A 27,602-nucleotide genomic window follows, 5' to 3' on the forward strand; every position below is an offset into this window, starting at 1 on the left:
TGTAGCCTAGCAGGGGGAGGCGCTCATTCGCATGTGTGCGTGGTAGCGGGGCGGAGGCACGGCGGAGGGTGGCGCCCCCATGGGCAGCGACTGGGGCGGCGGGCCGCTGGGGTGGGGGTGGGAGGAGCGGGGCAGGGTGGTGGAGGAGGAGGCCACCAGCTGGAGGGGGTGGTGAGGGTAGGAGGAGGAGGTGGAGGAAGAGGAGGCCACCTGCAGCTGGTAGCTGGCGGCCGACGACGGGCCGGACGAGGAGGGCGTGGCCTGCGAGCTGCTGCCCCCTTTGGACGGCTGCTGCTGCTGCGACTGCTGCGGCCCCGGCAGGTTCTGGTTGAGCTGGATGGAGATGTCGGAGGAGGCGTCGGAGGCACTGCGGCCCCGCTGCGGCGGCGGCCACGAGTCCGGGTGCAGGAACTGGCCGCTGTAGTCGCTGCAGTCGGACATGCGGGGGCGGTAGAGGGCGGGGTGGGGCCGGTAGAGCTCCTCCTCGGCGTAGCGCTTCATGAACAGGTAGACGGACATCACGCCGGCACCCTGACACATTCAAAGGCGCAATGTTGTATTTATGTGTTGTGAAAAACAAGAAGGGAACTGCAAGAAAATAAAAACTCAACAAGAAAACAAGGCAACAGGCTGAACACTTGGTTTAGTTTGTCTTTTAGCTCCGTTATCTGTTACGATTCTGCACCTGTACATGCAATTCAATGATAATGGTGTTGACCTCCCAGAACAGCCTCTGATTGGTCCATCCTAGCCATGCTCCGAAAAATGGGTTGGAAAAAAACACCCAGGTTTCTTTCTTTCTATTAAGTTCTGAATTATTTAGCTTTCAACTTGTAGAAATGAATACATGTGTTCTCATCCCTGTCAGAATGTGTATATATGTATATATATATTTTTTTCTTTTCAGAAGACGTACAGTTCCTGTCGACTTTAGCGCAGCAACTTAATTCAAGGTGTTTTTCATTTTAATTTCAGAGTTGCTTGAACGAGCTGAAGGATCTGATAGAGTACAGATATTGAAAACAAACAGAGACGAACAGGCGGAATTAAGTTGAGCTGCTGCCACCAGAGTGAATCAAAATGAGCGACATATTTCTCAAAAATGCTTTTATGCGGCATTCAAATCAGCACCACCCTCCTCCTCCTCCTCCTCCTCCTCCTTCTTTTTGAAAAAAACAAAATCAACTGCAGCCCATTAGCAGGGGAAGAAATTGAATAAATCTATGGTAATTTAGCAAAACGGTGACAGAAAGGGGCCTGGCTGGCACTCCTCTGCAGAACGAGCCATTTTCTAACCAAAAAAAGGAAAGAAAAGAAAAAGAAGGAAAATGTATTTATGCATGTTTTCACTCATCCAGCGTCCGCTGAGCATCAGCAGCTCATTCACTATTCATCCACAACATCATCGGCACAACTTCAGCATGCTGATGAATGTGTTTTTGCGCGCATGGACAGAAATGCCGTGTTTTCGCAACTCTGCTGCTGATTAGTTGTGGAGGAAGTGAAGGAAAGACAGAAGAGGAGGTGGAGGATAGGAAGTGGTGGTGGTGGTGGGGGTGGGGCAGATAAGGAAACCCCGAAAAGCCGGGCTGCGCTGAGCAGGGTGAGGCACGGACGTGAAATTTAACGGTGATGGAAGATTGGAAAAGCAGGGGAACACAAAGCAAATGGCTGAATGTAAAATCTGAGAAACAGTTAATGGGAAAAGGAGGTGAAACAGTGAGAGATGAAGTGGGCGAAGAAGGCGCAGAGATGAGAGATGAGCAGAGGTGGTGGAGCAGAGGCGGTGGTGGTGGTGGTGGGCAGCAAATGAGTGAAAGAAGACAGACGGACGATGTCACGCAAATGGAAAGGATGGGGAGAGGGAGAAGGAAGAATAATGAAAGGATGAGGAGAGAGAGGAGAAGAGAGGGATGAGGAACGACAGAACGCCCCTCCAATGTGCAGCGAGACTCATCTGATGCATTTGAAGCCGCTGAGCTGCTGCCCTCAAGTATTCCAGCTATTAACATTTATGAATATTAATGTGGGCAGGCAGGATGGTGGGCTCCTACGCACACACACTTTTCAATGTCTTTGTGTGTGTGTGTGTGTGTGTGTGTGTGTGTGTGTGTGTGTGTGTGTGTGTGTGAGTGTGTGTCAGTTAGGCCCAGTGCGTTTGCATTTCACTGTGCCTCAAACAATGGAAGCTGGAGTGTGTTTAGCTCGACTGTCGTTGGGCGACATCCAAAGGAGGCTGAATGCAGTCTGTGCCTCTGTGTGTGTGTGTGTGTGTGTGTGTGTGTGTGTGTGTGTGTCGCTCTGGCTACCTCTTTGAGCAGGAAGGAAGAGGCAGCGAAGGCGAAGGACCAGCCGTAGCGGTAGTGGAAGAACTGCTCTGGCTCCCTGGGTCGGTTCATCACCTCGTCGTTGATGCTGGAGATGTAGAGGACCAAGCCCACCACCAGGCTGAGGCCTGTGGACGCACACATATATATCCAATAAATACTTATGAACTTAAATCAAGTGATATTATGACATCATTACGTTATTAGCTCAGTCATTACATTTGCAAAAAAATAAATTTTTTTAAGGAGGCCCATAACGCATTAAGTTATTACACTATTGGCCAGAAGTTATTACGTTATCGGTTCAGGACTTTTATTACATTATTGAGCATTATTACGTTACATCAACAGTATATCAGTGGCAAGGCCGTGCACTTAACGCTTCGGCCTACGTACTTGGTCCTACCTAAATAAATACACCACATAATGCCATCAATCCTGTCAAAAGTCAAAAATAAAAGCAGATTTTAAGACAAAGGTCTGCAAAGTCCAGCAAAAGCACGCTATGTGAGCTTAAACTAGTTTGTCAATAAACCGCATTGTTGCCGTTTCGTATAAGACACCAACAAGACGATAATGAAACAAACTATTCACTGAAAATATAAGCAAGAAGATTATTTGCATTTGCCTTTGATAAAATACAACAGCAAAACAACTGAACAATAACAGTGAGAATCCTCTAGTCTCAAATCAGGTAAAATTCCAATTGAAGCCCCTTTTTTGCTTTGTGCGCACGCTGGTGAATCAAGTCAAGACTCATCCTGAAAGCACGAGGTCCAATGTTCAGGGACGAGCGGCCATCAGACATTTTTGTTTTGCTCCTTGAAAAATGTGGAACACGCCACCACTGCGGTGGGGGCTAAATGTCCCGTTGCTCTTGTTAGCCCGCCACGGCAATCCTATTAAAATGGGGCTTTAGCTCGTGCGCCTCTCGCCGTGCGCGTGCGTCTCCGTCGCTGGAACAGCTAAAGCGATAGCGTGTCGTCGCGTGTGACCGCAAACGGGCTGAGAAAAGCCCAGCAACAAGCTGCGGGGAAGAGATAAACAGGGACAGACGTGCGTTCACAACAATGTGCTCTTCTCATCTCTGCACGAGCGGCACAAGCCCACAAAGAAGCGCTAAAATATCCACACACACACACACACACACACACACACGCACACACACACACACACACACACACACACACACGTCGTTTGAGTTGGAGTCTCAATTAGGAGCGCGCCCGCACTTCCTCCTCCACTGACTCCAGACAAATGGCTGCTGTTGACCTCCCCAGTCTCGCAAAAGTCGCCTCTCACTTGTTTTCTAGCAAATTGTAATAATAAGAAATAAATAAAAAAATAAAAAAAATAAATAAAAAATAAAATAAAAAATAAAATAAAAAATAAAATAAAATAAAAAAATCATCGAACACGCACCCAAAGGCGGGAACACAGGGACAGAGATGCTGTAGGATGTATCCCTCTCTGTTCGGTGACTCATCTGCCGCGACCCCTTGAAAACGTTTTACGTATGACAGCAGGAACAAAACACGCGACCCATGGCGATGGTGAGTGGAGCGCTCACGGCTTCTTCAAGCCAAACTGCCGTGGAAGATCTTCAGCAAGACGACGTGAATAAACCTTCACAGGGCCGTTCAATCTTAGCTGCTTTGACCCGCTTCCACCACGTGCCATCATAGCAAACACACATTACACTGCATTACTACAGTAATAGTTACTGCCGGTTGTCAGTATTTTAACTGCAGGTGCTGTGAGTTGAATTGCCGCGAATCGCTGTGAAGCTACCGACTGTACAAAATACACATCCCTGCAGTGTCGGAGGTGCTACAGATCACCACGGGAGTTGTTTGCTGTTGGGCCCCCCTGTGGCAGAAGAGAGCGATGACATGCAGCTACAGTCTGCGCTGTGAAACACTAACCGCAACAGGCCCCTCGTGTTGACAAACAGAAGGGAAACTGGACTCTCTTAGTTGAGAATTGCACATATTGTTAAATGTTACTTAACAAAGTACGCCTCAGGGAAATGTTTTGTTTTAAAGTAAATGCATAGAGCACTTCTGTGTTACCATATAACCATTTTTTTTTTTTTTAATTACAGTTGACTGTCATAAAAACAAAAAAGAAACCAACCAAACAAAAAAAAAAACCACCCAAAAGATCCCAAAAACTACACCAAGAACAGCAACAGCAACTAATAAACTCCATGATTATGGAAAACACGATCTTTAGATCCACTAACATCAACAGTTTTTACCTGTTGATATTAATATTAAATAGTAACCAGAGGACAGAACTGCAGTCCAACGCCTTTGCCACAAGATGGCAGCATTATGCCTGTGAGCAAATCAAGTGACTCGAGCAGACATGGAGGTGTTAGGGGGGAAACAGCAGGACATTCTTCCTGTTGAACTGCTGTTGAAAATGACACAGATTTCTATTCTTCGCTTATAGAAAATATTTGCCACACGGCAGCTAAAAATGACATTTGGGTGAAAAAGGAAGAACCCGGCTGATGATTAAAAAGTGTTTTCTTCTTGGAACGTAGATCTAAAATTCATTTGTAAACACATGGAATACACAGGGAGTGAAAAGACTAAAACATTAAGATTTGCCAATGTGTTCTGTGGCATCGCCACACAAATCACACACATTAAATGTGTTTTTTACTCCTTTCAAAACCAGCATCTTGCCACAGCTCCTATTCCCGCTGACACCTGGTTGTCACAACTGTCCAAAATCCAAATGTCCAGTCAGCACTCGGCAGTGCCAAGCGAGCATGTGTGGAGAAAAGCTTCCCTCACGCAGCACGAAGCACGGTGCAGGAAGGTGACATCATCCTGTCTTCCACAAGAGACGCTAACAAGCTCCAAATAAAGCACCTCATCAGCCAAACGCCCGACCCCGCTCTCGAGGTAACCGAGCGGAAACGTCACCCGGCTGTCCTGTGGCGACACAAGGAAGTGATGTCACCTTGTTGGCAGACGCAAACCCCCTCCGCGACAGGAGTGGGCCACAGCAGAGCGCTGAGTGGAGGAAGTCAGAGCTTCATGAGAAATGCTGCAGGAAAGGCAACAACCAAAAAAATGGAACCCATTGCCTCCCTGCTTGGCCCTCAGTATTCAGGTTTGGAATTGGGGGGGTTAGAGATCCTGGTTCCTGGGCGCGGCACTGCTGTTGCCCACCGCTCCCTCAGGGGATGATGGGTCAAATGCAGAGGACACATTTTGCATCCTTTGGGATGTGACAGTCACTGGGGCTGTACCCTGGACAAGTGGCCAGTTCATCACAGGGCCATACAGAGACTAGACTCTGGGAGGAAGCTGGAGAACCTGGAGACAACTCAGCAGACACAGGGAGAACATGCAAACTCCACACTCTGGGAATTGAACCCACAACCTTCTTGCTGTGTGGCGGCAACGCGAACAACAACAGTTGAGTGAAACAAGCAACAACCAAACAAAAGGCAACGTTTCATGTTCTCTTCTATTTCTTGTCCAGCCGCCTTTGTCAACAATATTTGCCTCAGGCGGCATCAATCAATCAATCAAACAATTTTTATTTGTAAAGCGCTAAATCAAAACCAAAGGCGTCTCAATGTGCTTCGCACAATGGAGAGCAAACCAACTGAGTCGTCCAGAGCAATACGGAGTGACAGTGGCCAGGAGGAAACTCCCCTGTGGTTCATCAATGTGGGTGCTCTCGTTACCATTGTTACACTTTGTATTAGTTTTGTGGTGTTGCACCCGATACCAAGATTTTATTTTTGTGTATTTTTTACCAAGAATTTTTAAAAGGTGTTTGTCACAAATGGTAAATGTACTGCATGTATATAGAGCTTTTCACCACCATTAGAGTGCAACACCAATGGGCAGCTGCTGCGGCCCAGTGACTGAGCCACAGCTGCGGCGACAGCGAGCAATCTCCTTGTATGAGAATAAGGCTTTTGTGTTTCACAGCCAAGCATCGTTCTCATGGTGGCAGAGTACAAATTGGTTCATTCCATTTTTCCTCAAGTACATTGTTCTTCCCTCGCTTGTGTGTCGTTCTTGTGTGTTGCATTCAAGGGATGTGAGGAGGTTTGAGCTGCCGCACAGTAAAATTGAAAGAAAATTTCAAGAGAAATGAGAACCGTGAGTGGACGGTTTGGGGAAACTGTTGGTTAATACGGGTCAAACACTTGCATCATTTTGTCTCACCACCTGCAGCTTTCACTGCAAACCCTTGTTCTTCTGACTTTCTCCAAATGTTGGACCTGGCTGAGGAGACTTGCTGCCAACATGCACTCAGATGCTCGTTCGAAGTTCGAAGGTGGTCCTTGGGGCCAATTGCAAACAGCATTTGTTTGCGGGTCTTTTTTCTCAGCTGACGTAAATAAACACACTTGGAAAGCTCACCCGTGTCTAAATATATATTTTAGCCATCAGATTTTCCTTCAGACGCGCTCTCAGCACATTAGGGGACAGACTGTCTTTTGAGGAATGTGTCAGGACTTCATCCTGTGAGGCTGCACTTAGACTGAATCGTGCTGCGCGATTAAACACTGCAGGGGCCGCGCTGTGGCTCCAGCCTCGGCAAAAAAAAAACAAACATAATGGAACTCGTCGCATGACGTCGTGCAGTGTGACACGCTTTTTGCAGCGTGACGCTCGGTCGCAGCGGCCAGACGGTGACCTTGTTGCGACGTACTTCGCTGTGCGATGCGTCTTCGTTTCAATCGCTGGTAGGAACAAACAGAAAATAAAGTAAAACTGAACAGAGGGGACCAGGTTTTTCGAATTCTGATGGTAGCCTCGCAGTGACATCACAGCTTGTGCAAATGCTAAAGGTTCAGTGTCCAGCTAGTAGAATGCAGTATGAGTAAAGGTCCAGTTTACATACATTATTATATCCACAGATCAAGGGTCTTGCTCCCAGTTACCTGCCATCTTGCACCACCATATTTCTAAGGAAGCCCGCTGTGGACAATCCAGGTCGCAGACAACACATTTTGTAATCAAGGTGACTGCTCTTGTCCTCAAATAAACCAACGAAGAAGAAGTTGGATGTGGTATCCAGGTTTGAGTGCGCAGGCCACCGTAGTTCACTGGCAAGCTCAGGAGGGGGAGAGAGAATGAAAGATGCTGCAATCTGAAATGTAGCCACTTGGCGTCGCTTTCACACACTTAACCTTTGAAGACATCAGCACAACCCGTGTCTTCAACAGACTTTCTAACTGACACGCCAAACCACAATAAGTCTCCTCCGGAGATATTTGGTTGGAAACATTTTTTTGTGTTTCTTTCGCCCTAAAAACCCCCCAGCAAATCATTGAATCGTTGCTGCCCTGGACTTTTCTCTGCAGAGAGCAATTATCTGAAATTAAATCCCATTCACTGTTCAGCCAGCAGCTGGAACGACGGGAGGTCTGACAAGCCGTCAACTGGGGAAAGGAGGGGAGAGCAGCAAAGTAAGTCTCCCATCCACTGAGCTGTCATTTTATGATTAACCTTCAGGAATGTCGACTCTCTAACAAGCTCCGTTCTTCTTCTGCCCTGCTGGTATTTAACATCTCATTTAGGGCTGTCAGGAGAAGTGAGATTTTGACTGGTTAAAAAAAAATAGCTCATTATATCTTTTTTTTTTTAACAGTAGATGTTTGCCCAACTCTCCTGATAAAACAGAGGGTTATTATCTGATTATATGTAGAAAAGCTTAGTGAAGCATAGACTTGGCATCAACTTGGAAATATTTAAAGGTCGAGTGAGTAAGTCTTTTTCATACATAGGACACTGTCAGGCGTGCTTCCTTCCTTAAAAGATGGCAGATTACTGGGAGCAACTCACAGAACCTGCTCTATTTATATTTATATATATATATATATGAGAGCTGCTCTAAGGGTAGGGAAACCAAAGTACTTTTATTGTACTGCAAGTATACATTTTATCAATGTATTTATGGGCAGTACGTAAAGCATTTACCAACATAAAGATCATGAATCAAGTCAAATTTTACACACTGGACCTTTAGACCAGATGACTCAGGGTAAAAACCAATAATCATTCTGAAACCAAGATGCACTGTGAAACATTGGCAAAGAGCAATGGAGAAGTGTGACAACCAACTAACAGGCTATGAGAGTGATTCAGTCCACAATAGAGTTGAGGTGAACAGGACCCAGACAGGGATGATCCGGACACACCGGAAAAGAATAGCACAAGTATGACAAAGACAATAAAAAAAAAGAGAAAAAATCAAACAAAACATTGGTTCCCCGACTGGTGATTGACTTTTTGCAGTGCAGAGTGCCACTGGCATTTGCAGTTGCTTCAGGGAAAAGTTGCAACCAGCTGTCTTCATTTTGGAAAAGAGAGAATAGAGAAAAGAGAATGTGACTGAGTTTCCAGTGCAAGCGAAGCAAGCGCCCCCTGCTGAGCGTCTTCAGACGAGGCAATAAACAGGCTGCTGGTAAGGACACAAAGTGGTTGCGCAAAGTGACGCGTCAGCTATTCCCCATATATCAGATAAAATGCTGTCCTCAAAGCTATTCTTATCTGTAATAACGGCACAAGTTGAGGATAATTCAAAGCCGGAGAGGATGGGGGTGAGTTCAGCGCAGTGGAGGAGAATCCAAAGTCAGGATAATGATCATTAGATTATAAAACACGGTGTTGTGCCAAAAGACAAAAAAAACCAAAACAACAACAACAATTTTGGGGCACATCTGTCCCACTAACGGAGCGGAGCTGGATTGATTGGACAGTAAATCCAGAAAAGACAGTTAACACTGGTTGTGTTTCCATGACCTCTAGAATTGTACAAAACCTAAATATGTCAATAAAAAACTGGTGATGGAAACAGCTAAACTTGGAAAAATCTCTCAAATATGGCTGGAAGGTTTTGACACTCTCATGAGGTGGTTTTCCAGACGTATCCATATAGAGGTATATCGCAAAATTGTCAAATCAAACACTCCCCCCCCCCCCCCCCCCCTGCATTTACACACCAGCAGATGTGACGTATGGGGTCACGTGACCAGTTCACTGTCCAGAAAAAATGTTATGTTTTGGACGGAGGAGGAGACGGAATATTTTTGACAAGCAGTCAAAGAGAAAAATATAGCGAGCATTCTTGACAGCAAACAAACATAATAAACAAAAGTAAATATAATTCTGGTCAAATCTCATCCCACGAGATTTGACCAGAATTATGCGCTTCACACCATTCAATAGAAACACCTGCAAATCGCAATTGTATTTTGTCGAAATTTTAGAAATATTCCTTTAGTTTTGCGAAAAACTGTCATGAAAACACAGCTAATGACGATTAATGTGTTTAGTACCACGAAAAATGTCCTACACAGATTCTCCAAAAGCTGCACACAGCAGAGTCATTGGAAAAAAAAGATGGAACCAAAGTGTGTCAAGAAAGTAGTGGCAAGTCTTCAACAGGAGTAGAAGAAAAATAAATCAGTGTTCACTGAGTTTTAACAAATCCTTGTTCCTGAGCCCCCGGAACCAGGCCTGCATTAGTTGGTAGCGCAAATCCACTCTGGGAGCACAACTCCCACTTCAATCATTGGCCTTCACTGATTTCAACACCAACCAACCAACAAACAAACAAACAAACAAACAAACAAACAGGCAGGTCTGCAGCATCTGCACTCGGTACCTGACAGGATGAAAAAGATCCCCGAGACGAAGGCGAGGATGGTGCGCTGCGGCCGGATGTGTCCAATGTTGCTGATCACGAAGGCCGTGAAGACGAAGAGCAGGGAGACCATGGGGAAGGGAGTGGCCGTCCGCACCATCTCTGCAGTTTGGTGGCAGGAAGGTGAGAGAAGGACAGAAAGGATTAAAAAATGAATATATAAATAAGGGAAGATTGTTTAAAGGTCCACTGTGTATATTTTTAAGGAAGGGCTTACATAGAAAATGGCAGTGCAAAATGGCTGGGAGCAACTGGAAGCAACTGGAAGCAAGACCCCCTCAATGTATGCTCTTATACACACTCCCAGTCAATAGTTTTGAATGTCTTTTCTTTCATTCTCATGATTATTGCATGACATTGCAGTTTCTTACTGAAGGCATCAAAACTATGTATGAACACACATGGAATTATGGAGGAAACAATAAAAGCGTAAAATAACTCCCAACACGTTTTATATTTAAATTCTTCAAAAAAGCCACCTATCACAAAAAGCATATTTAGAGTTAGTGAACGTGTTTTTCAAGAGACGGGTTGTGCTGATGTCTTTAAAGGTGAAGTGTGGAATATTTGGGGATTTGGAAGAAGAAACAGCGACATCTTTCACTCTCCCTCCCCCTCCTGAGCTTGCTTGCCAGTGAACTACGGTCGCCTGTGCACCCAAACCTGGATAAACCTTCTTCATTGGTTTCTTTGAGGATGAGAGCAGTCAACTTGATTACAGAATGTGTTGTCAGGCAGCTGGATTGTCCACAGCAGACTTCCTTAGAGATGTGGTGGTGCAAGATGGCAGTTAACTGGGAGCAACACTCCCTCAATGTATGTTCTTTTATATTTGAGAACTGTTCTCAGTGTAGCAAAATTACTTTTATTGTACTGTGTGTATATGCTTTTCTCATTGTATTTATGGGCAGTATATGAAGCTTTTACCGATATAAAAATCACAAACCAAGCCAAATGAGTTGAGGCTGTATCTGTTGACCTGAGGAAGGACGGAGCAGTAAAAAGATGTTGAATCCACTTAAAAAAATTCTGGCATGTGTCTGCTTACATTGAGAGGACACTAATTGGATCAAACTTTTAGCCTCAACGAACACACACACACACAAAAAAAGTCCAGAAACCTGAGACAAGGTTACAGCGGAGCATAAATATTTCAGAATGTTATCAGCTTTGCTTCTTGAATTATTTCTGCCGGGTTTCAAAGTGTTGCGGGCAGAGATGTGGGCAGGTTCGACTGACCAGGAATGATAAACCCGTCTGTTAGCGGCTGAGATTGAGTTCTGTTTGTCCAGGTGGACGCTTTCATGTTTTATTCAGTCGTTTTTTTTTAAGGGGGATGTACTTTTATGAAAAAGACTTCAAAACACCGATTCACCTGAGGGAGCGCTGCTGCTTTGTTTAATAATGCAGCTTTGCAGGCTCAATAAATAATTTACCTGTATCATGACCGCCAATCTACTGCGGGAGGGATTATTTCTTACAGCCGCAACGACGAAACCCGACTAAATGTAAATGGCATAGCGCATCCATCCGCCTGCAGGTTTGACCTCGTCTCACAACTTTAGTTGTGTGTTTTTGCACAAGCTATAGAAACTTTTTGGAACTGCGAATACATAAAGTGCACATACACCTCTTAGTCTCCATTTGTACTACCAGTGGGAAGATAAAAATGAAATAAACTATAAACATTAGTATGAGTATTGTAGGAGTATAAGTATAAATTGCACCGTTTTGCTATTTTAAAAGGATATTCACAATTTAAAAAGCTGTGCACCAGACAATCAGAAGTAAGAAGGAGACCAACTGAAGTATCGGATTTGCAACATACGTAAATATTTATGGTCTTTTCTTAAACTCAGTACTGGATAATATTTCTCTCCACTGCTTTCAGACTTCCTGTTTCAACTCCCAAATCAACCACAAAACTGCATATTGCACCAGACCAGATATTGGCCACCTGCATACGAGGATGTGACTTACTGAGTATGTTGGCAGTGTTTTCTGTTGTTATCTCAATTTCTGGCTCGGTGAAATACTCGGATGCAACACATCTTCCCTTTTCTGGTCCTGAGAGAGAGAAAGCACGTGAAAAAGAGAGGGAGAAATGAATACCAATGAAGTAGAATGATGATACATCCAAAGGGGAAAAATTGGGGTTGTTTTAGGGTTGAGCATAAAAAATATATACTGTCTGATTGCGAAAAAAAAGGATTACTATCATAAAATAAAAAATAAGAAAGCAAAGACAGATTAAATAAGTCAGATCGTGGGCAGAGGAAGAGAGGAAGCCCGGGTGGAAACAAAGCTGTTTGGTGGTGGATGTAGAGAAATAAAAAGTAATAACACTCGTGATGGAGACAGATTGTGGTCCTGAGGATGAGGGGAACAGAGGTTTGGGCGCACAGGGGCAGGAGCAGAATACAGACAGGACCATTAACCTCAAACTGTGGCCACAGAGGGAGAGGACGCACAAAACGCAGGCATGCACACGCACACGCAAACACACAAACACACAAAGACACACACAAACACGCACTCACACGCACGTGGCTCTCGCAAATGCCACCAGCATTTCTCTGCTGTGACCTTCTGTACCAGGCGTCACACAAGAGGGACAACACAAACGTGGCTGCTTCCCCAGAGCAACACAATCACGGCCCAACACACAAACACGGCCGTAGTTTGCGCGTTTGATTGCTTGCACTGGCGCCGGTTTGTGCGGTTTGTGCGGTTTGTGTGAGTTTGAACGCCGATTCGACCGACACGGCTTTTGCTCGACGGCGTCGCTGCTGTCTGGTGCGTTTCTGACTGCAGAGACGCTGATAGAAAGACTGCGTTGTCTCGGCTAACTGGGAGCTTCCCAACATGGATCTCTGAATATCTCGGAAGGAACTCTTTCCTCTTTGCTTCGTAGGTCTCCTGAAGGCTGAACGACTGGCTGTCCGGGTCTGTGTCCTTGAAACCCATCTCGGAATATCTGCGTTATTTTCTCGGGATGGACAAAGAAGGTTTGTAGTCCTTCAATTAATGAAGCAGTTGTGGGTTTGAGTCCCGCCGCCGGAGTCAAGGATGAATATTTATCGAATCCCATTATATATTAAAAGTGCCACTAGAGACACTGAGGCCTGAACATGAAGCTGCGTTTAGGTCCCACCGGAGGGCTGCCGAGGAAATAAAAAGCTCATAAAAAGTTTGAGTCTGAATTGAAAACTGTGAGGAACCACATACTTCAAACAAAAAACTACCAGACTGAGGTCATTGTAGAGACGGGTGGAGATGTGGAGTAAACTAGTGAAGTGGACAGCGACACCTGTTGCCTGGCAGATGAAATGAGAACTATATGTTAATGAACCATAGGATGTGTGATGTTGCAAATTAATCCTCTGTTTGTTTGGTACAATCAGTGGTTAGCAGTCACACTTTTGGAAGTGGACAAAAAACACCTGGTTCTGAGTGCTGATGGTGCCCTTTCTGACATCACAAAGGGTTGATTTCCAAAAACCCAGCAGGGTTTGCATTTTCATGGAGCGCAGACACATTAGAGCCGTGCGTGACCGACACGTTCCACCTTAGGTTGGCCCACCTGCCACAAAGCAGACCCTCCAGAGGCCGGCGTGCAGCGCCATCTTGACCTCGGTGGTCTGGTTCTGCTGCAGGACGATGCCCTCCTCCATCAGCAGCCAGTAGTCTGTGGACACGGCCACACCCACCAGCAGCAGCCCACAGGCCCCGAAGACGGACGAGAGCAGCGTCAAGGCCCTCGTGCTGAACGAACTCATCTGTGGGGGAGGCAGAAGAAAAGCAAACGCGTTTGCATAAACGTTGACGTCGGTTGGAAAAAGAGAGGCAAATATTTAGTCTGTTCAAATGTTGAAGAAAAGCCAAAAACCATGCAATGATGTCGAGAAGGAGAGGGAATGGGAGGACACACACACACGGATCGATCGTCTCATTGATTTTTTTAAATTTTAAAATATGCGCGCCCAGATCAGACGGGAACCGAGGCGAGCGCAAGAAGCTTTGACTGAAATCTCCCCTGACTTTCATTGACTTGAGCTGTTAAATATGGATGGAATGTTGGACATGAGCGGAGATGAAAGAGCCGAGCAGGAGGAGCGCTCTGCCCTCTGATAATGCTCAGTGTTTCTGGGGGATGAAAACCTGAAATTTTGCTTCAAAGAACAAACCAAACCCCTTCCTGAACAGACCACCGTCCTGTCGGCTTCCCACATATTTTGTTTCTTTGTGCAAATAATATAAACTGACAGAAGCGGCGAAGACAAGCAGTGCAGAGTGGAAAATCTATCAAGTGACAGTGAAAATAAGAATGAAATAAGTAAAAACAACATTCTGGTGAAGGCGAGCAGGAAAATTAAACTTTGAAAGAGTCAAAAAAGTAGGTTTCTGGGGTCTTTTCATCATCATCATCATCATCATCATCATCATCATCATCATCATCATCATCATCATCGTCATCATCATCAATAGAGCATCCTGTCACATCCTTTTACCTCTGGAAATACTGCTGAGCCCCCTGTGAAAGACAATCTGATTTCCATGCTGGGTTTGTGACTGCTGCGGGTTCATACAAACACCGAGCTGCACACTCTCATCAACAGGTACAGCAAAGAAGAAGTTGAAGAACTGCTGGGTTGCAAATGATATGAATAATCTCACTCGAAGCAAGGTGAAATTTCAGAGCTTAACCACGCCAATGGATGATATCTACCGATTCAACAATGGCTTTGAAGTGAACCCTTGTCATGAAAAACAACCCGCATACACACACTCGTGCAAGAGGACCTTCACACAGGCTTCCCTGTCTCATGCAATGCAATTCAACACTCACTAGATGGCAGAAGTGCTGCCTCTGTTGTTGTGCCTTTTTACATACAGTGAATATACGCTGCTTACATGTGTCTCATCTATCCAGTCAAAATGGAGGTCACATTCACCAGACTGCATGTGCAGTGAAAGCTGCTGCACAGGTGGAGGACGAGCAAACAGGAGAAAAGAGAAGATTTCTACATTTCAGTCCATCACCACATGGAAAGACTAAGATTAACGTTTGTTTTTTACTGCAAGTACAGCTGACTTTGCAGCTGTCAAACATGCATCGTACTACAGTGTATTTTTTACAGCATATAGTTTACAGTTAGCTGTATATAGCTGTTTTGTTATTTGTCAGTGTTGTTGCTGCACAGTGATGTCAAAGCCAACCGTTCAAATTTCTGCATAATTAATTCCAGTGTGTAATCCTTCTATCAGAATATATTATAGGGAAGTTAGTTAACATTTATGTAAAATCACCAGCAACTTACTGGCAAATAGTTATTCAAAGGATTGTTGACATAAACATCAGTCAATCAATGCATTTCCACTTATGTGGAGGTGGCGGAGACGACTTGCCGCAGTTCAATGTGAGTGTTGAGCCTCGGTGGATTTCACTGACTTTGAACGTGGCCTGGCTGAGTGTTTCACACTGCTGAGCCACTGGGGCTTTAACCGCATCGCAAACATCTCTAGAATTTTACAGAGAATGGCCCCAAAAAGAGAAACGATGCAGTGAGCGGCAGCTGTGAGGCGGAAGAAAATACCCGCGTTGGTGTCAGGGGTCAAAGGTCAGACAGGGGAAAGTTGTTGCAGTGCATAGAGAGGTGACAGTAACTCAAATAACCACTGCGGACCATCAGGGTCTGCAGGACAGCAGAACTTCAAGCAGTTCACTCACCAATCATGTTATTATGCACTGATGGACAGATATATAGATATGTATATCCTGGGTTGAAGTTCCAGAGAATTGCAGAGTTTCTATGTTACGTTTTCACATCGGGCACCTCAGCGGGCAGCTAAAAAAAAAGCCCTTGCAGCTGTGCTGGCTCTCTCTCTGTTTGTGCTAAGCTACTGCTGTGCTACCTGATGTCTGCATGTTGGAATGGTGCTAGTTCAGTAAAGATCTTCAAGCTGTTAAATTGTGTCCGGCCTCGCTCTCTAACTGGAGTGCCTGTGTTCCAGCAGTTTACTGCTAAATACAGCCCTGCACTCTCCGCAATATGTATGTATAGACAACACAGGCTCACATATATACTAAAACAAGCAAAAACTAGTTACAATGGTTTGCGGTGAGATGATGTTTGTAATCTAAAATTCAATTCCAAATTCGGCCATTTGAAGAAAATAAAGCTAAGTTATTATAATGCTGTGCTAATCAGCTGGCATTCTGAGCAGGATGTCGAAGGAGGCTCAGCAACTCTCGAAATCTTGTTTATGAGGCCGAGGAGCGAGAGGCGATAAGAGAACAAAAGCGAAGTCAGCAGACGAGATCGGCGCCGGCGCTGATAAGGAGGCGAAGCGAAAAGTGTCTGTCAAGCAGGAGGTGAGGCGGGGGGAGCGAGAGAGGGAATGAGAGGGGGAGTGACCTCACCGTTCAAGCGAAAACACTGCGCAGCGCTTTCGGCTGCGTCACGGCGGGTTTACTCACTCGGGCGAGAGTCGCACGTTGCAAATATTTGAGAAGATAAAACAGCGCCTTCGCCTGCGGTGAAGCCTCCAACACCCCCCCGCAGGGAAACCAGAGAACTCGTCAGGCGATGAGCGAGCGCTCACGTGGGGGGGAAAGCTGAGGCACATGTGCAAAGACGCAGCAAGTCTCATCATCATAATAAAAAATAAATCTTGTCAGTGTTCTCTATCACTGTGTGTTTCTAGCCTGACAGCAGGGATACCTCTGCCAGATCAGTGACAACACTGCCACTCAGGTGTTTGTTCTGCCCTCTGATAGAACTTCATTTTGTCTAACAGGTCCAAACATGTGGAAAGCTGGAAACAAAGGGCTAAATGCAATACAATGGTTTCTTGAGATCTGTAGTGCTTTACGAAAGTTAACTGTTATAGGTTGCTTTAATGATTGCTGGGTGAATAACATCTGAAAATGTCTTTAATAAGGGGCATCTTTTGGTCAGGGCCCAATTAGTGTTGGGTGTATTGATCCAAATATTGATAATACTGATACCAATGTTGGTGAGACGAGATTGATTTGAGAGCCATACTTGTCCAAATTCTGTCCTGAGTTTTAACTGATTAATAATCCACACAAAAAGCACCAATACATTTATATTTGGATTAAATTAATGATTTTTATATTGGTAAAATATACTTAATATACTGCCCATAAATACGTTAACAAAAGTGTATAATCGCAGCAATATAAAAGTAATTTGGTTTTCCTACCCATAGAATGGTTCTTATATATGTAATATATATGTAAGAATATACATTGATGAAGGGTATTGCTCCCATTTAGTTGCTATCTTGCACCGCCATATTTCTAAGGAAGCGAGGTGTGAGCACAATCGAGTTGCCTGATATCGAGTTTCATAATTAGGGTGACTGGTCTCGTCTTCAAATAAACCAACAAAGAAGAAGCTGGGCAAGGTAATCAGGTTTGGGTGCACAGGCCACCGTAGTTCACTGGCAAGCTCAGGAGAGGGAGGGTGAGCGAAAGAGCGCTGCAATCTAAAATGTAGCCACCTGATGTCAGTGTTTCTTCTTCAAAAACGATATTATTCCACGCTGAACCTTTAAGGGTTGTGAAAATTCATTCGCATATAGCTATTTAGGGACACCTTCACCTTAGTGAATGGGTATCATATTGGTATTTGCAATACTGGCCCTGTACTTATTTGGTATTGGACCGATACCAACTCTTGCAGTGTCATACGCCACTGGTCTAAATGATAAATAATCATGAATGGACTAAATGTTTTGAAAACGTTTCCAGTCCTGTCTGACCTCCATCTGGAATCCATGTAAATCTGGACTCAGTTTCTTGAGTTTGCTGATAAGTTGTAAATATTAAAAAACGAGCAAGAAGGATGTTTGGGTGTTTCTAGTGGGAGCCAGGCACTGCACTCTGATTTATCTCTCCCCTTACCAAGAAAATGCATGCATTTTATAGCAGGCCCTGCAAGTAATATAATGTAAAATCTCTGATGTGGCGAGTTTTAATGCAGGTTTAGAGGCCGGTGAAGGAGATTCACCGTGACTTTGCTCAAAGTCAGAATCCGACACCAAGATGTGGCTGAGTGACGTCCGACACGTCAGGCAACGTCAGCGCGGCAGAAAGTCACATCCTTCAAACGGGACAAAAGGTGATTTGTGCTTGGCTTGTGCAAATAGGCGCTGGTCTTAGTGTTGGAAATGTCAGTCTGAACACGAGAGGCAGGCAGGCAGTCAGGCAGGCAGGCAGGCAGGCAGACGCCCTGCGCTGCTGAGTCAAAACACACACGTCTGTCGTCCCAAAACAGCAGCGATGGAGCCCACAGGCCGCAGGACGAACTCTCACCCTGTGGACACTCCTGCTGATGCTATTCACTCAAATATGTGTTCAGAGCGACAAAGGTCAGTTGGTGATTTTTTTTTTTTTTGGGGGGGTTCAGAAGCTATTTAAACAGTGCGCCACCTTTGGCTAATGTGCTGGGATCATCAAGTCTTCTTCCTTTTAAAACAAGGTATGACACATACTTTCAGGATTAAAACGTAATAAATACGATGAAACAACTTTTAGTGTGATCACGTTGACAACTCAATGTATTCAGGCATGTAGAGGTGTAGGCATGTTTAATAGTATTTACTGCATTTTAATCCTGAAAGTCATGCCTTGTCTTAAGTACCTCTACAAGGATAAAGAAAATCATATTGAACATGTGGAAACACTGGGATAAAGACACATGAAGAAAATGAATTATCAGGTAGCGTTCAAATTGATATTCATGCTGCTTTGTCGGCCAACCGTAGCATTGAATTGCTAAAACCGAACAGTGCAAATGTGGGTTTGGAGGACAAATTCCGCTGTAACGTGTCAGAGCCTCCACACAACACACACAAACACACATGTACGCACGCACGCACACACACAAACACACACGCAGACACACACACACACACACACACACACACACACACACACACACACAAACATTTCTCTGTTTGCGGAGATAGCTGGAAACAAATTGGCTGGGATGAGGCTCTTTGTAGTCTAAGCCTTGAGAATAGAACTACGATTCCCAGGTTGCCACCAACTAACTAACAAACTAACTAAGCATAGGTAATGTTATGAATTACAGATGAATGTGCTGCGACTCAATATTAGTGATGCGTGGAAGAAGTCTGGGGAGCTGTGGGCAGAAGAAGGTAGAGGAGGGAGCGAGAAAGAACTGTGAACATGGAGAGATGAGGAGAAGTTGCACAGAAGAAGGATGTGTCAAAGTATAATAGAACATAGAGAGGAAAGGGGATGAATGGAGGAGGTTGAGGACTTCAGGTCGAGAAAGAATGAAAGAACCCCTGACAAAATAGGTTGTGAGAAGAATGTCAGAAGCTGAAAAGAGACTAAAAAAGCGATTTTTAATAGTATAGAAGGAGGAGAGGAAGTTAAAAAGTGCCCAAGGAATGAAGGGATTATCTATTCATTATCACAATTTCTCATCTAAATGATCTATTTAATCACTGTATGATGATAATTAAATAGAACATTTAATGCTTTATTAAAACACACACGCACACGCACAGCTAAGGACAAAATCAAAGGACATTTTAGGGGCTTTTCTGGACATCCATCTTTTCTATCAAGAATTAAGTTTCCCTGCATTAATTAAGAATGTCCTACTAATCCATCTCAGCCAAAGTCAAACTTAAATTTTCTTTTTCTCTTCTCCCATTAATGTCTCGCGCTGTCCGACGGAGGAGAAGTCAGCCCTGCTGTGAGCGGCAGGCTGCGGAGCTGTCCACCTCTGCGGTGCTGAAATCCTCAAGATGCTGCGCAACCTTGATCCTCCTTTCTCCAGACAAAATAAGCAGCATCATTTCAACTCAGCTCCTCTTCGGTCTGTTTTGCCCTCAACACAGAACAACATCACCATTTAGTCAACAGGTAACTGCCCAGAAGGACATGGGACAATTGCTCGAATCGGTGCAACTGCTTTATAAATGAAGGTAGTGGCGAATATTCAGAAACCAAAATGAACTTCTGTATCATCCAAACCCCTTTGATAGTAACTTCAATTGAATATTGTTACAATATTCACTATTTGATTAAGTTCATTTCTCTGTCTGCACCACGTCTCAGGGAAATAAAAACAGAGGCAACTGAAGATGAACTCTGAACCTTTCATTGTGTGTTCATTTTTTTTTTTTTTTTTACACACTTGACGCCAAAACCATTTTTAGCCAGTTGTAGCACTGAGAAAGCAAAGCAGCTTCATTTCAGTTGTAACCAAAGCAGGTGGCAACTGCTCCTGAACAACCACTGTGGAGTGAGCGTGTGCGTGCCTAACGGCAGCTAATGGGATTAGTGCCTGTGCTGCAGTAGGACGAGATTCACCACAACCGGACTGCATTTTCATATAAAAAGAGGAAGAAAGAGAAACACGAAAGGCTTTTCTCTGTGGAAGGAGCTGCCTTTGCTTTACTGCTGACTTTGCCCACAGACTGTTTAGTTCACCAGAGAGTGTGCCAGGGAGCAGTGAAATGTGTGTAACTATCACCCTCACACCAATAGGAAGCCTGCATTTGTTGCCACCTGGCTCAACTGGCAATAAGCAAAACCTGACTGGTAGAGTTTTGACTATGACTGACAGGAAGTGCAATTGATCTTCTTTTTAACTGGCTTTCCCCTTTTGATTTGTTTTCATGAAATGTTTCACCAGACATGTCGTACTGTATGAATACTCAAAAAAGTAAAAAGCCTCAGTAGAGAATAAAGTGTCCTGAATTGACTGTTGACAGTTCTGTACCAACTAACAGGTTAGACAATCGCCTGAAGGAACAAATTCTCTCAGTATCTTCCTTCTTTACTCTACTTGACCACTACAACCCACACAAGGTCATGAATTTCCTGTTCACATTTGTAATCATTATTAATGATATTCCGTCTTACTGGAGGCTCATAAGAATTGATGATGAAGTCCTACTTAATGAGTATGCTTTACGAGTCAAGACATCAAGGAGGAGTCTTAGATTGTGGGAGTAATTATACCTCTTCATCGGGGGCTTTGTTTAGTCAAAAAAAAAAAAAAATCTAAAATAGGGCTTATTCATAATAGAAAGTTGATAGCAGATTATCTATACTACTACTACTACTACTACTGCTACTAATAATAATAATAATAGTAATAATAATAATAACCAGGAACTTTTAGAAAGCCATTGTCATGGTGTGTTGCCTTGGCATATCATGTTTTATTTAGAAGGTCTCTTGTTCCCTGGCATTCTCTGTAATTTACTTCCTGTTCCTGTTTTCCCGCATTTTTGGTCTCATGATTTTCACCTGTGTCTCGTTGTCAGTCTTTCCCTCAAGTGTTCTCACCTGTGTTCCCCTGCCCTCCTTTATAAATAGTCCTTGTCTCCCTTTGTCTGTGTCTGTTTGTTGTCTTATCTTGGTTGTCTTGTTTGAGGCGTCTCGGGTGCACCAGGTCGGTCTCAGTTGTGTTTTGTTTCAATGATCAGTGTCAGTCGTGCATTTTGGATGTGGTTACTGTTTCCCCATGAGGACACCTTTTGTTGAGTTTTGTTGGAATAAACAGCTCCCTCACCACCCCCCAAACGTGACAACTATTAACTTTTCCTCTGTCCTCGAAATTGGTTGTAGATTGAAAGGATTTTGCTGTTGAGTGTTAATCAAGACAGTTTATTTACATATTCATTCATTTACTCAGTTTTTGTAGCATTAGCAACTGCCTTTCGTCATTTTATTCCATGGCCTTTAACATTTACCTTTTACCTTAAAGAAGCACATTAGTTCAGGAATCCCAAAAAATTCTGACCGATTAAAATCAGAGTTAAAGGTGGAAGACAGAGATGTTCAGTCTGATCATTCCAGTTTAAAATGTTGAATAATTGTGTTTATCCAAAGCTTGAGCCCACAGCTGATAAGTCCATGAACTTACCTCAGACTGTAGAAGCTATGAAAGGTGGCTTCCATTAAAAACATTTTTCTTAGTTTGTCTAAAGATTAAATTTTGTCCCTTGTTGCAATTGCCAACATGAAAGAGAAAACACTTCAGAATAATAAAATAATAATAATGAACACAGAATAATCTCAAAAGTAGTTCGATTTGGAGGATTTGGTTGTGGACCAAAGTGCTTTATGTTTTTTTAAACAAATGTCCTGAGAGTAAATTTTTTTTTTTTTTTTTTGTATTTTCTTTTTTGTCTTTGAACAAAGTTCCGGCACAACGTTGACTCAAGCCTCAGCTGCTGCCACTCAACAATGGCGACCAAATAAAGGCAAAACCAGGAAATCAGATGGAGCAGAGATAAAAGACTTGGCAGCAGCAGCGGCGGCGGCAGCGGGTCAATACAGAGCAGGGCAGAGCAACTGCTGAGCACCGTCAAACTACGTGTCCCATGGTGCCGGGCGGGGCTCCACAGATGGCGTTCCCAGGTCAGATTGCTCGTTGTTGGGCTGTGTGTGTGTGTGTGTGTGTGTGTGTGTGTGTGTGTGTATCTATGGTGGGTGGGGGGTGCTTGTTTTCTGTTGAGGAGGCAATATGTCCCTCTGTCAGCAGCGGGAGACCTGAGCCAACTGGCAGACAACGAGGTGGGTATTTAAAGATGGGAAGAATTGAGGACAAGACGAGAGGAGGAGCGGAGTCGTGCGGGAGGGGATGAGTTAAGGAGGCAGGGGAGGCAATGAAAATTAACAAGACAGGGGGACAGGAGGAAGACAAGTGAGGGGTTGAGGAAGTTCAGCACCTGGCCGGGAAACGGAGGAACACTGAATGAAGTTGTAAACAGGTTACAAGGAGAAAGAGAGACGCCGATGAGATTAAAATAAGTGGCCCGGCGGATGATGAAGTTTGCACACGGTGAGGGACGCGCAAAGCGGAGGAGGCAGAGGACGAGCAAAGACGATGAGACGGAGGGGGGGTTGGTGCCGCCACCCTCTCTTCTAAGACACTGGAAAGTGCTTATCTGCCAAAGCAAACATCAAAATGCGGCGCGGCCGATACTGTACGTTCCTGCGAATGATGCCGAAGCACGCCGGCGTCTGCGGGAGCAGCCAGAGGACTCTCATTTCTCAAAGCGCTACTTAAGACGATGAAAGCTTTGGGAAATTTGTCCTGTAGTCTGTGGAACGACTGCTGAACTGATAAAGATAATTAGCTTATGCTGCGGGTAAGAAAACACGCGCGCAAAGCACACACGCGAGCGAGCGCTGGCGCGCACCAAGATACACACAGGAGCTGCAATTGAGTATTCTGACTGGAGGTAGATAAAAAACAGCGAGAAGCAGAGATACGGCAGAGGAGAGGAAGAGAAAAGGAGGCTTAGCTAACAGGGAAAGACCTTGGCCCAATAACGTGAGATAAATCACGTCACGCACACTCACACAAGCGCGTGCACGTACGCACGCGCCTGCACTGTGAAAAGTGACACATCCTGCAGGACCATACACATACAGAGTGAATGTGAAACACACATCTTCATTCACCTTCCAGAAAAAAAAAAGTAGTCTGATGGTTAGTTATGGCCTCAGGGGAATCTATTTAAAGTGTGCACTACCCAGTCAACATGGCAATTCCACATCCAAAGCATCTCCATGCTTGTAAAAGACTCTCTTAGCAGACTTGAGACTATCGTGACGATCCATGAACCTGGTTGTGAAGCGAGCGTCGAAAAGATTCAAATCACATTTTGACAGTTTGCTCACCGTGTTATTATGTATCAGTCTTCGTATTTGGAAATCTCTGCAAAATATAAAACCAAGAGGCATCAGGAAGGAGACTGGGGTATAAATTCCACTGCAACAGAAGCTGAGAGAGACATCAAGGTGAGATGTTTTGGACAACCGTATGGACTGGGATACTATTTATGATGAGCTTGACAGTTGGCCTTGGCACGTCTTCAAATCATAGTGATGATTGCTCTTCAAATAACGATAACACACAGAATCTGGCACAACAACTCACTTTAGCAACTCCCTGGCTGAAAACAAGGTGATTTCCAAGAGATTTCTTTTCAGCGTTTGGACGTTATGACTCTTCTTGACATCATGACTGGAAGGTATGGCTGAAATTTGTTGACAATTTCTGAACTGTGATGGCAGGTTTAGAACCAACCTCACCTCAGCTACTGCAACTTCCCTTGTATTTGTGGAGTTCCACAAAATTTGTTTTCAATACTTGCCGCTGCCACGAAAACACAAAACAACACAGCAGCAGGAAAGCCATCAGAAGGACTCGCTAATGAAGCCACGAAATGGTCGCGGACGACAGACTTCCTGCTTTGGCTGCTGTTGTCTTACAAGGAAAAACTAATTCCGTTTGCAAGCACTGAACATTTAACCTTTGAAAAAAAAAAGCCCATCTAGGTCAATGTTTCGAGGAGTGTTGAGAACAACGTTGTATTGTAAGGAAAGAAATTGGAATTTCTGAGCCGCATGTTTTATTGCGTTTCGAAGGTGCTTTTGAAATTTAAACTACTGCTACACAATCTCTCCCATTGCATTTTCAAATGGAAGCAAATTGTTTGCAGAGAGGAAAATTCTATGAATTTTCAAATTCAAATTGATCTCAAATTCTATGAGGGTCATTTTCAATTTACTAGAGCTGGATGGTCCACACCGGGCTTCCTTAGGAATATGGTGGTGCAAGATGGCAGCTAACTAGAAGCACGACCATTGATCTACATGCAGTATATTCTTCTATATATATGAGAACCAAAACCAAATTACTTTTATCGCATTGCGAGTATACACTTTTATTAATGTATATAGACAGTTTATTATGTTTTTTTTTTTTTTTTTTACCAATATCAAAATCATAAATCAAACCAAATATTACACTCTGGACTTTGAGGGTATCTGATGTATAATCTAAATTCTAATATAATGTTTCCCTCGCCCCGACATCTTTACTGTATCAGTTATATTTAACAAATTTAGGTAACAACTTAGACAATTTCCTCCTATGTAGGTTGTGGCAGAGTGGTGTGTGATTAAACAGTAGGAAGAATGACAGGAAAAAGCACACAACTTTGTGGTGATAGAGGCGGTGTTGTGTTAATATGTTGGTGGAAGGATGCTGCGGTGTGAACCGAGTGGCAGGAGGCCGAGAGGAAGAGCAAAGGGAAGGTTCACCGGTGTAGTGAAAGAGGACATGAAGTAAGTTGGTCAGAGCAGAGGATGCAAGATGACTGAGTTAGATGGCAGATGATTGGCTGAGGCCGCTGCTGAAGAGAAAGAACATTTCTTTCAAAAATTGTATTATTGTATAATTTTAAGGATTGTATTTTTTTGACACTGCAACTTTAATATCTCACAGAACAAACTGTAAACACTTGCAAAGCAGCAGAGTAGACAAGAAAAATGTGTCCTCCGCCTTGGACGAGTACATTTCAAGGACTTGGTAGAGCTGCGATTGACCTCTGCTAAGAAATAAACCACTTTCCTTATTATGGCTTGCTATTCACACCATCAGTCCCCTGATTTACATTGCTAACCTGAGAGAGCACCAGGCAATACCTCAACGCAAAATGACTTTGTAATGAATGTTTTGCTTATGGGACGTTAAAGTCTACGATAAAATGACTTTCAGGGAATCTGATTTTGTGAATGTTTTATTTTGCTCGAATGAGATTCAAAAATCTGTATCCTAATCTGGGCTTTTCATTGCTTAGTTATTCTGCCCTGCTGTCTTTTTTTGTTGATGCCCCCCCCCCCCCAAAAAAAAAAAAAAAAAAAAAAAAATCAATGTTGGAATAACATTGTCAAGCACTTTCATTAGAGGTCACCAGGAGTGTCTTCTCCAAAGTAAGTTTTAGCCTTGGTCTTCAATGAGTCCACGGGTGCTAAATAATGGTCAAACTACAACCTCTATCATTAAACTTTGGTAGTTTTTCACATTCACTTGCCAAAAATAAACTTAGGACCTTTCGTTTCCATTTGTGACTTTCTTTCGTCACTCTCCCAAAACGACCGTGCAAACTGATGATACAACAAAATGGACTGATTCCCAGCCAGAATCACGATCATCACGCAGTAGCACGAAGCCACTTGCCTGGGTAAACAAGCTCTGCTTTCTATTCATGGCATAGCAAACCTTACTGTATTTTTGCGTGACACCATTGAATAAAAAAAAAAAAAAAAAAAAAAAAATATATATATATATATATATATATATATATATATATATATGTACATATATATATATATACATACATATATATATATATATATATATATATATATATATATATATATATATATATATATATATATATATATATATATGTATATATATATATATATACATATATATGTATATATATATATATATATACATATATATGTATATATATATATATATATATATACATATATATGTATATATATATATATATATATACATATGTATATAAATGTATTTTCTGGGCCTATTTTTATGAAATATTCAGGCAGCAAAATCTACACAACAACACGTCTGCAAACCACAAGTCGTGCAATGGTGAGGAGCACGGGGACCCACAAAAATGTATATAATTGTAACGATACGTTAGTCCTTGCAATTGGCAGCAGGACAAACACAACGTGTCCCCTGAACATCAACACGCTGAAAACTGGGTGCAGAATTACAAAAAAAGTCAAACAAACAAAAGCGAATTGAATTCCCTTTCTGTCCGTCATTTAACCTTGCCACCTTAAATCTGAAACGTTACTTTAAGAGAGAAAAAAAAAAAGGACCACTGGAAGCAACGAGGGTTGTAAATGGGTCTCACAAGAACTACTGCAGTCTGCTGGAACAATATCACAGGATGGGATCCCCGAGAACAAGCCCGGAGTCTCTCTCTCTCTCTCTCTCTCTCTCTCTCTCTCTCTCTCACACACACACACACACACACACACACACACACACACACACACCAGCACAGAGGCTTTGCTGTGCTCTTCTCCAGCAGACTGCGAATTATTGGCTGCGCACTGTCACATCTGCACGCTTTTCCAATTGCGCCACATTGTTAGCAAGTGGAGGAGATTTCCCGCTAACAGCCGCGCGCACTCACGAACGGCAGTCGACCCCATCAATGTTACCCACCCCCCCCCCCCCCGCCCCCCGAAAACAGATTTAGTTTTTTTTTTTTTTTTTAAATCTATTCACTAACAATTGATTGCACGTGAAGGCACGGTTACAAAAAACAACAACGCACGAGCGCAATTTCTACGCTGCAGCTGGGAGGCAAGAAGTCTTGACGCGTGCGGCGCGCAGCTCGCCTCGACGTACCCCCAAAGAGTGCATTTTGAAAAAAAACTAAATATGGATATTTAAGATAACGATGTTGTAAAATCTTCCTCCAGCCGAGCGGGGCTGCGGCAGGAGGCGAGTCGAGGCGGCGGAGGAGGCGGAGGGTTCGGCGGCAGACGCTTCAACTCACCGTGCGGAGCCGCGGAGGAGCTGCCCGGAGCGCGCAGCCGACGACAGACTGAGCTGTGCGTGTGTGCGTGTGTGTGTGTGCGCGCCACGCAGCCACGCACCGAGTGTGAGTGAGTGAGTGAGTGAGGGAGGCAGCCCGTCCACCAAAACTGCT

The 27,602-nt window shown here is 43.9% G+C and overlaps 1 protein-coding gene across 1 annotated transcript; it reads right to left on the reverse strand.

Annotated features, from left to right (window-relative positions):
• LOC142905065 (voltage-dependent calcium channel gamma-7 subunit-like) lies at nucleotides 1-27,602 on the reverse strand. Its single transcript, XM_076051561.1, has 6 exons — nucleotides 27,450-27,602; nucleotides 13,603-13,798; nucleotides 12,000-12,086; nucleotides 9,981-10,121; nucleotides 2,310-2,455; nucleotides 1-531 (listed from the first exon to the last, which is right to left on the reverse strand). The coding sequence occupies exons 2-6, from the start codon at nucleotides 13,796-13,798 to the stop codon at nucleotides 7-9; spliced, it is 1,095 nt and encodes a 364-aa protein (XP_075907676.1). The 5' UTR covers nucleotides 27,450-27,602; the 3' UTR covers nucleotides 1-6.

The sequence above is a fragment of the Nelusetta ayraudi genome, unplaced genomic scaffold (genome assembly GCF_046127955.1).
Source record: "Nelusetta ayraudi isolate G7.1 ecotype Tasmania unplaced genomic scaffold, CSIRO-AGI_Nayr_v1 ptg000135l, whole genome shotgun sequence".
NCBI classification, from domain to species: domain Eukaryota; kingdom Metazoa; phylum Chordata; class Actinopteri; order Tetraodontiformes; family Monacanthidae; genus Nelusetta; species Nelusetta ayraudi.

Excerpts from the sequence above, each read along its gene's own strand:
- LOC142905065 (XM_076051561.1), bottom strand. The coding sequence starts at position 13,798 with ATGAGTTCGTTCAGCACGAGGGCCTTGACGCTGCTCTCGTCCGTCTTC. Across the intron at positions 10,122-11,999 it reads AAACACTGCCAACATACTCA|AGATGGTGCGGACGGCCACT; the intron begins GTAAGTCACATC and ends ACCAAACTGCAG. Across the intron at positions 2,456-9,980 it reads GATCTTTTTCATCCTGTCAG|GCCTCAGCCTGGTGGTGGGC; the intron begins GTACCGAGTGCA and ends GTGCGTCCACAG.